This window comes from Quercus suber, unplaced genomic scaffold (genome assembly GCF_002906115.3).
Source record: "Quercus suber isolate HL8 unplaced genomic scaffold, Cork oak 2.0 scaffold_54, whole genome shotgun sequence".
Classification (NCBI taxonomy): Eukaryota; Viridiplantae; Streptophyta; class Magnoliopsida; order Fagales; family Fagaceae; genus Quercus; species Quercus suber.
Window position 1 is genome coordinate 227,150 of NW_027069519.1, and position 9,665 is coordinate 236,814.

The 9,665-nt window shown below is 39.2% G+C and overlaps 1 protein-coding gene across 2 annotated transcripts; it reads right to left on the reverse strand.

Annotated features, from left to right (window-relative positions):
• Positions 1–1,952: 1,952 nt before the first annotated feature.
• On the reverse strand, positions 1,953–5,351 carry LOC136066984 (PRA1 family protein D-like). Of its 2 annotated transcripts, XM_065772124.1 has the most exons (3): positions 4,778–5,351; positions 2,427–2,479; positions 1,953–2,309 (listed from the first exon to the last, which is right to left on the reverse strand). In XM_065772124.1, the coding sequence occupies exons 1-3, from the start codon at positions 5,267–5,269 to the stop codon at positions 2,153–2,155; spliced, it is 702 nt and encodes a 233-aa protein (XP_065628196.1). In that variant the 5' UTR covers positions 5,270–5,351; the 3' UTR covers positions 1,953–2,152. The 2 variants fall into 2 exon arrangements, with proteins under 2 accessions (XP_065628196.1, XP_065628197.1); XM_065772125.1 differs by lacking the exons at positions 1,953–2,309; positions 2,427–2,479 and adding an exon at positions 3,170–4,563 and having other exon boundaries at positions 4,778–5,350.
• Positions 5,352–9,665: the final 4,314 nt, after the last annotated feature.

Sequence of the window (9,665 nt, forward strand, 5' to 3'; positions counted from 1 at the left end):
TTCGTTGAGAAAATACTCCCAATTTTACTGATTTGTTCTTCGAATTGTCACAGGGATGGTAGTTTACCCGTTTCATTTATCAAAAAGTATCTTGCGCAAAAACTGCATCTTGCTAGTGAGGCTGAGGTAACTTTATCTTTGCCTAGTTTTTTCTGTCCTTGGGTTATATATATGATTTAACACTGAGCTGTTTCTCTATGTGGCCACCATATGAAACATGGAATTGTGGATGGGGATTTGTTTGCTAAAAGGAAAATTTTCTTACAGGTGGAGATCTTGCTGCGGGGTCAGCCTGTGATTTCTACACTGCAACTTCACAACTTGGTAGATATATGGTTGCAGACAGCACCATCATCAGAAGGAATAAATACATCTGTGGGCAGCTCTGCGAAGAATTTTGTGATGGTTCTGTCTTATTGTCGAAAGGCCCAGCTAAAATGAACATGTTTCAATGATGCTTTGAGTCAGCTGTATCCTAACAATTATCTCAGCCTACGCAATCTGAGGCAGCACAAATCTTCCCAGCATGCTTTTGCATGGAAAATCTTAATATCCCTTCTGTTTTATTGCGTTCAGGCATGCATATACATGCTGTGTGGATATATATGCGCTTTCACTATAGGAGTTTTTCTTGCTTTATAAAACTTGCTCATACTTAAATGAAGTAATATAAGATGTGATGCTAGTTTATATTATGGATGAAGGACAATCACAACTCTTAAGCAATGCACAATTCTTTTTTTTTTTTTTTTCAGGCAAGTCTTATTTGGTAGGAAATGTGTCCAGGATCAAATAGTATTGAAGGAACAATTGATAAGGATAGCATAGATATAGCGCCCTAGCCATTAGACCAAGAACCATATAATCCTCCGATATGGACAAAAAAATGAATAATATATACACATTTTTCAATCTCTTTCAATTCTTGGGATTTTCAACTTTGTATGGATAAGTCACTTTGTTTCTTTCTCTCCTCTTATCTTTAGGGCAGAATATTTTAGATAAAATTGTGTAATTGAATCTCGACTTTTGACATTTATTTCAAAATTGTCATTATAATTCAAATTGTTTCACTTTGACTTCTATACTTAAAAAATTGTTCCAAAAAAATTGTATTGCCATTTGATGGATAGAAAAATACAAACGTGATAAATGAAATTCATGCTATATGCTCCATAACATTAACATGTTATTGGTAATTGGTTTCATGAATTTATTTGTTATGTTTTTATTTTCCATCTATTAAAAAGACATTTTAAAATCAAATTATAGTTAAGGTTAGAGGACAACTAAATTGAAAGCTAACCTATAGCCATTGCATGTTGTCAAGTATATATTTTAGTATCAATGTATTTATACGTTGCTGAACATAGCGATAGCATACAGCACCAACGCAGCAACAGTGAGATTGTTATGATTGATTCCTGGTCATTTTCAAATGAGAACCAGAACATTTGGCGTAGGATTTATGATTTTAGGCCAGTAGCATTCATTCAAAAATTATTAGTGGTACTACATTTTCGAGTATATGCATACCATATCCCTTTTTTTTTTTTTTTTGTACACTGAAAACTGAATAGTAATTCTCTTCATGCTAAAAATGGACTAGCCTGACTAGACAATTTCCCAAGCTGTTTATCCATGATCATTTAACAGCAACACAACTTAAGGCTCCTCTCTTTTCGCAAAATAAATAAACAAAAACGCTTAAGCCTCCTCCCAGACCACTACTAGTTATTTTTTTATTTCATGTAATATATGAATGCTCTCTACAAAATATGAATAAAGAGTAGAGCAATGACATTAAAAAAAAAAGGTATTCAGCGCTGAACACTGCAGGGTCGGGGGAGCCGTACTCAGCAATCTTGCAAATCCTTAGGCGTTCCCAATTACATTCAAATACATACATAGTTACAATAAAACACAAGTAGTATTATCTTTTTCAAAGACAATGACATTCAATGCAACGCTAACAGCCTTGTAACTTAACTAGTTGGCACTTCCTTGGAAAGACATCCAAAGTTCAAATCCACCATCTCTCGTTATAACTATTGAATTATCAAAACAATTCACACTTACAATTGTACCTAAGTTAAACCCTTCATTATATTTGAATTCTAGCCTTTCTAGGTGCAAAATTTTCTTGCATAGTTTAAAATCCTTCAATGAAATGATTGCAAGAATTGCAGTCTATCACTACAGGGATCCTTTCCGGCAATAACTCTTGGGAGTCATTTGAGACTTTCATTACCCTTGCTTCTTCCACAATTACCATAATAAAACACCATCGAGATACATGTTCCTCACCCCTAAGGCCATTGCATTTAGTATTTTAGTTAGTTAAGCAATTTATTTACATGTTAATGAGTATTCTTGACTCTTGAGAAGCCAAGACAAATCTGAACAACAAAGACCAAGTCAAGTACCATTGAGTATGGACCAAGAAAGGCTCTCTCATTGATATTTTTTCCCCCACCCCCTTCAAAAAAATAAAACTCAGGTAAGGATAAAAGGCAACCTAAAAAATTAAGATCAACCCTCCCTTTATCTAGAAAGTTACTGTGAATGTAATTTGAACACACACACACACACACACACACACGTATTAACAAGATAGAGCTGAAAGCTAAAGCCGGTTATTAGCAACCAACATTCTACCTTCCAAACTTTTCATCACATGTAAATCTATTCTTTATAAGCAAGGGCACGCATCCATGAGTCACAGATATGAATAATTTCGGACTTTGGAGTGCTTAAAACTTGATTAAGTCTATTGCATTTATGATACCTCATAAGGTTTGTCTATTTCCATCATCTAGGAAGATGAATGGATATCATAGAAGGCTTACAAATCCATTTTATTCAGGGCCTCCACTATGGGAAATAAAATGTCTTTTTAAATTTTAAACAAAACATTCTATGCATTTAAAATGCAAAGTAAACGTATGACAAGACTTCAATCAAAATGAAATTACTAAAAGCCAAATAAAATTAACCAAGTAAAACACTTAAAATTATCACAATCACTGAGCAAACATATATCACATAATTTCACAAGAACGGCGGATGCAAGCATCAAACTAATCACTAATTTTAGACCATGGCACCATGCATCAGCAAGATGCAGACTCTCAGAAAAATTTCAGCACATTATATTTGTAGCTGTGTCTGTAAATATCATAGTGACCATTCATATGTGGGTATATAGTTTCCAATCCATGTCCAGTCTGCATAAAATATAAATGGTGGAAAGTTTGACTCTTATGCAGACCAAATATTGTGCATAGCACAGTTAGGGAGTATTTAAAGAGTCTAAATTCTCAAGCAAAGGAATTATTACATCGTAGTGCCCTATTCTGATCACTTCAAAGACAAATATCTATCTCGGGCTAGTTTGCTAAGCCAATCACTATCAGAAGGAAATTTTAAAGTTTAAATAGCAAGAGAGAACCCAATAAGTAATAACACATTTGGCATAAAGAAACAAATTCCACACTGATAAACTATAATGCTAACCCATTAAAAATCGGGTAGTTTAAAAGAACGACACCACACCACAACTACTAGATTAAGAACTTGTACCATGGAATGATGATTTTCTCCAATGAGGAAGAAAAAACTATGGGACAATTAATGTCAACCAACTCCAGTTCTGCAGTTTATTTTTCTTCAGTTGGAAGAATTTCAACATAGAGAGCTGTGTACCAAATTGACATGGCAAGATACACATTGAAAAAATATAAAACAAAAACAAAAATAGCAGCTGTTTTCCAAAAGAAATTCTTGTGTATTTATTATACAACAACAAACAAGCCTTAATCCCAAATTTAGTTTGGGTTGGCCACATGTATACTTTTCCTCCATTTTATTATATCCGAAGTCATATTTCTTGTTAATTCCTTAATTGATAAGTCTTTATGGTTAAGTAAAAAACAATGGTGAACCTATAACTTGATTAGAATATGAGAATTAAGATAAATTCAAAATACTATCCCTTTTTGATACTGGAAGTAAGAGTTATCACCAAGCTCCATAGATGATCTAATATGATCAAGATTCAAGAACACATAAATCACAAGGATGGTAACACATATAAGGCAAGAATTATTGAACAACCAAACTATTATGTATCTTGATAGCTCAAGCGCACCTATAACACACACACATACAAGCATAGCATAAGAAATATCGAATGAAAAATTTATTGCCAGACATATACACTCATAAAGTTTTACTAATAACACAATTTAATTATTTAAGGGCATGAAATCTGATCCATTCCATTTTGTTTCAATCCGAGTACAAATTAGACTAACGCAACTAAAAAGAGAAGCAAAGCTAAACAATAAAACTTGATTAGAAAATGGGAATTATGATAAATTCAAAACACGGTTCCTTTTCAATAGTAGAAGTAAGAGCTATCACCAAGCTCCCTAAACGAGCTTAATATGATCAAGAACGCATTTGTGTGCAAAATTACGCATAAATCACAAGTAACACATAAAAGGCAAGCACTATTCCTCGATGCATAAATCCAATCTAGCCCATTTTGTTTCAATCCTCCTAGCACAAATTATAACGAAGCAATGAGAAAAGAGCCAAAGCAAAGCTCGTGCATTAATCCAATTATCATACACAAATTGACAAGACTATAAAGCATAATCCCCCAATACTACAATGAAAATAAAAACACCAAAGCGTGTGTATTTTTCGAATTTCAATTCATTGTAAGCCAAAAAAATAAAAGCGCAAAAGGGTCAAAGATTCAAAGTCATACACCAGTGTAGGCTCCCCTTGGACTATCCGGGAGCAAAGCCCCGTAAGGAGAGTCGCGCACAAGATCGTCGGTGCCCCTAAGCGCGGCGTGGAGAGAGACCAAGGCGGCGCCGATGAGGACCGAAACGACGACGTTGAGCCAGACCTGAGTGAAAATGAGTGCGACGAGGGTTACGACGGCGAGAACCCCGAAGACGAGTCGTTGGTCGAGGGTGAGGCCGAAGACGGTGAGGGGTTCGGTGCGGGAGAAGAAGAGGAAGAGCCAGGCGGCGAAGATGAGGAGGAAGACGATGAGGGAGAGAGGGTGGTAGAGGAGAGAGAGGAAGAGGACGAGGAGGATGACGAGGGCGTAGTTGGAGAAGAAGTGGCTTAGGTTTTGGGAGACTCGGCTCGTCGCGTCGGAGAGAGACGGCGGCAGGCTCAGGGAGGTTGGGTCCAGGAAGTCGCGCCATGGCCGGACCGTGGCGGTCAGGGATTCGGCGGTGGTCGACATTGTTGAGGACAAAACTGTAATTTCGCCCCCAAAAAAAAAAAAAAAATGAAGACGGTTTTAGTTTTGCTTAGCTCTTGGATACTTGTGTGTATAAATGGGGGTGCGAAGACTCAAGACTTAAGACTCAAGTTTTGGGAGGTGAAGAAGAAGTTTCTTCTGAGGTTCCTTCCAGACTGTTGACCAGCTTTATATATAGTCAAATTTCTTTGCTTCCTCCGTCCTATTTGGTTTGTTCTTAGACGCTATTGCAATTTATATCTAAACTTTTTGGGACAATTTTGAGTTTATCCCTTTAAAGTTTTAAAATTAAATTCATACCCTTAATGTTACTTATGGTTGGGATGCAATTTAGATCCGATCCGTAGATATCCGATCTCCGACCTAATAGACCGAATTTTATTGCCAATAAAAATAGGGTGGGTCGAATTTTATAAAAAATCTGGCCTGAAACTCGCGCGAAACCCGACCCAATATAACCCGGTTATATATATATATATATATATAGTTATAACCCTAAAATTTTTGCCTCACCTCACACTCATAATCTCTTCAGCCACCTCACACTCACAATCCCTTCAGTTCAGTCTCGCCACTCTCACTCACTCACTCACCTCAGTCGCGTAGCTCACTGCGTCCTTCCTGCTGTCCCAAGCTCCTCATCACAATCTCATCACGGCCCAATTGCCCAACCTCTCACATCGCGTAGCTCTTACCGCTGGTCCCTCTCGTCGCGTCCCAAGCTCTTGTCGCCGGTCTCTTCTTTCTTTCTCTACTTTTCTTCAATTTTTTTTTCCTTCTTGATATTGATGTACTCGTTTGTTCTGTTCTGTAACTAAATCAAACATCTTTATATTATATATATATAAATGATAAAGAAAAGTTGAATGTGGTTGTGGTGGATTTGTGTTTTTGTGGTTGTTTTGAATGGTGGGTGTGATTTGTGTTTTTGTTAAGTTTTTTCCTTTTTGGATTAGTGGTTTAGCTTAGGAGTTAGAGACTCAGTGAAAGAAATGGAATATGTACATTTTGAAGCTAAGGTTTTCCCATTTTGTTTACTTCAGAGTTTCAGTAAATGATCCGCTTTGTATGTGAGGTTACAATTTTGAAATTTGGATTTCGTTGTTCTTGTTACAGTCTCAAGCCAAAGTATTGAGAGGGGTTTTGTGAGTCTCTTTGCATTTCATTTTTTTTTTTTGATTGGGCCATGATTTGGGCCCAATTGGGCCCAAATTGGCTAGGCTAAAGAGGCCTGTGGGGTCCACGGGGCGGGTCTGGGTCTGGAAAAAAACCTTAAGTAAAGGGCCCAGTCTTGGCCCGCAGGTTAAGTCTGGTATAAAAACCCGGCCAACCTGACTCTTGCCATTCCTACTTGTGGGGTTAAGATTTGTGGCCCAAGCCCAAAACAATAAATTTGTAGAGCGTGGATGATAGAGTTAGGTAGATTATGAAACTAATAACGGTTGATCACAACCTCCAAGTATAACCCAGCATAATGATGTATGTAAAGACGAAATGAATTGAAGTCCGAAGAGACTTATGATAAATCTAAATAGTGGTTACAGTTCTTAGAGCTACAGTCAAGCCTTTCTTTTTTTTCTTTTGTTTATTTCCTCCCCCTTTTATCAGGAGCCCTTCTTCTTTATATAGCATCCTTCCCCATTATCCCCATCATCTACTTATTCTTCATCTGTGCACCTACTTGTGTATATGTCACGTCATGTATCTTTTTTAGCCCTTTGTGAGTGGCGGTAGCTGAGGTTACACTGTTCAGGGGTCTTCTCCACATAAATGCGGCCAGAAAAGTTGCTGCAGTGCATTTAATACAGTGGTAGTAGCTTTTTCTTTAGATATTTCTTCATTCTTATCGTCTCCAAACATACTCAGAGCTTATCTTTATCATTGGGGTTGCTAGGAAGATCATTCGGACCTTCCACACGTTTGATTAATCAAGACTATTCGTATCTAAGGAGTAAGACCTCTTCGGACCACTGGTGACTTCTTCAGATTGTACTCCTCCTTCGTTTCCAAGTATCCTTCTTCCAGATGGACTCCATCTCAACCGGTTCCTTTCTTCGGACACACAGTAATCCTCAAATAGGGCCCTAGGCCCACTACGTAAGGTTGGGCTTTTCCCCCCCACAATAGCCCCTCAAAATTTTAATTTTTCCCTCGCATCTGAGGAGAAAAAAATAGGATTTTAACCTGTCACGTAGTAAAAATCTTGAAAAAACACATAAATATCTAAGTTTGCACGTGTGTAGGCATAGATGCAAGCGCTTCATCATTGCCGCTGTTGTTTCCGTATTCCCAAAGCGCTGTATTAATTACTCCAGGCGGCGTTTTGTCTTTTGCATCCAATGGTGGGCTATTGATCTAACGGCCATGGTTCTTCTTCGAGATTTGGGCGGGATGAATTACACCCTTTCACCTGTCCCCGTATATAAGCCCTCAGAGGAGATTATTTCTTCTTTACCATACAAATCCTCAGACTATCCAGTGAACTCACGCACTCAAATCCTCCAATCATCTGTCTTATTACTTCCCAGAGTTCGCAAAAAGTCCTTCTGCGAATTCAGAGATCATTCTTCACTTTCGTTTGTGTAAGTTTCGACATCCTTAAATTCATCATTCTCTTCTCGACCAGGTTCTCAGCCTTCAAACCCTTATCTCCCAGTTATTGCTTCGAGTCTTTCTTAAAAATGGGTAGATTTCAATACCTCGTCAATAGTCCTGCCTTAATAGAAGAATTTAAGCAGACCTATGGTATACCGCAGGGGGTAAATCTGAGGTATTCTCCTCTGGAACGGATATTAACTGACCGAAGAGAGGGGGAAGTCATAATCCCATGATAGCCTTCATTGAAGGGGGAATGACTCTTCCAATAGGTTCTATCACCATGAACTACCTTCGCAATCATAGACTTTCCCCCGAACAGTGTGCGCCCAATACCTTTAGGATCCTAGGAGCCATTGATTCCCTAAACCTTCATCTAGGATTAGGACTGACCTGGCGTGACATGGTACATATGTATGAGTGTCATAGCCAGAAGGGAGCGGGATATTACCTTAAATCCCGATCCGACACCGTTAGACTCCTCTCCTGCCTTCCCAAGTCAAATAAAGGGATGAAAGACGACTATTTGATTGTCTCGGGCGCGTGGCATAACTCTTCACTGCCCAACCCAGCCAGGAGAGCAGGTGTGACTTCCTAGACTTAGGATCTCTAACAGTAGATTTAGGATCTTCACTCTTCATAATCTGTCTTCTCTTTTATATCATTATTTTCCACTTTTCTGACTAAGTTTTTTTTTTGCGATGTTAACAGATAAGGATCACAATTCTCCCGGCTTAGCCTCACTAACACAGCTGCGCTTAATTATTTATTACGCTCGGAGATTTTTGTGAGTGAAGACGGACAGCTTCGGTCCGTTCCTCTCATCCTCGGTTACACGCCAAAATCAACTGATACTCAACTAGAAGGCAACGCCATTACACAAGGTGACTATCGGCTCTGGCGAATAGATGTCGCTCGGCGTGGTTTCTTAGCGCCGTACGACCTTGAACCTGTACCACACCCGAATCCACAGGGTGTGCATTGCTTGTTCAGCAGTCCAGCAAGTTTCCCTTGAAGCGATGGTTGTAGGCGAAAGGGTTGGCTCCTGTTCTCTTCACTAGAGGAACAAATAGACAAATTTAAATTCAAAGGAGAAGCCTCCGAGGGGTTCAAGTGATATCATCCTCGGACTCCGAGGAGGAAATTGATAGGCAATCCAGTGTCCATCCTCCCATTCTAATAACTGCTCTTCCGGAAGACTCTTCGGAAGAGGAAGATATGTCAGACTTGAAGGCTTTGATAAGGAGCAGAGGCAAGAAGCTCGAGCCGAAAGGGACTAGTACTTCCCAACCCGTGGTGAGTCTGCCTCCACCGCCACCTCAGGTTCTTGATCTCGGCTTAAAGCCTTTGCCGGATCTGAAGAAGAGAAGGCCCCTCCTTGAAACTGAAGAGAGGGAGGTAGTGCCACTAAAAGCAACCAAGCAACAAAAGGTGGCGAAAGACCACCAGAGCAAGAGGACCTCATTACTGAGAGCCGAGATGACTCTCATGTTGCTGATGTGCGCCGAGGGCCACGCACATGGTCTCCAAATTGGAATTGGACAGTGCTCCTATTCCTTGGGATACTTCCCTCAGAAACTACGATGGGGGGAGAGTAGGAGTCGTTGCTGACGCCTTGGAGAAACCATTGCTCCTCCTCGAGATATGGATTCATACAGGTGCTTTACCAGTATGAATTCTTCTTGTCCCTGAAAAGGGATTTGGCATGGTAAGTGAGTTAATCCAGCTCTTCAGTTTAGGATGTTGATTTTTTATTTGTTTTGTGCTGACTCTTTCACTCTAC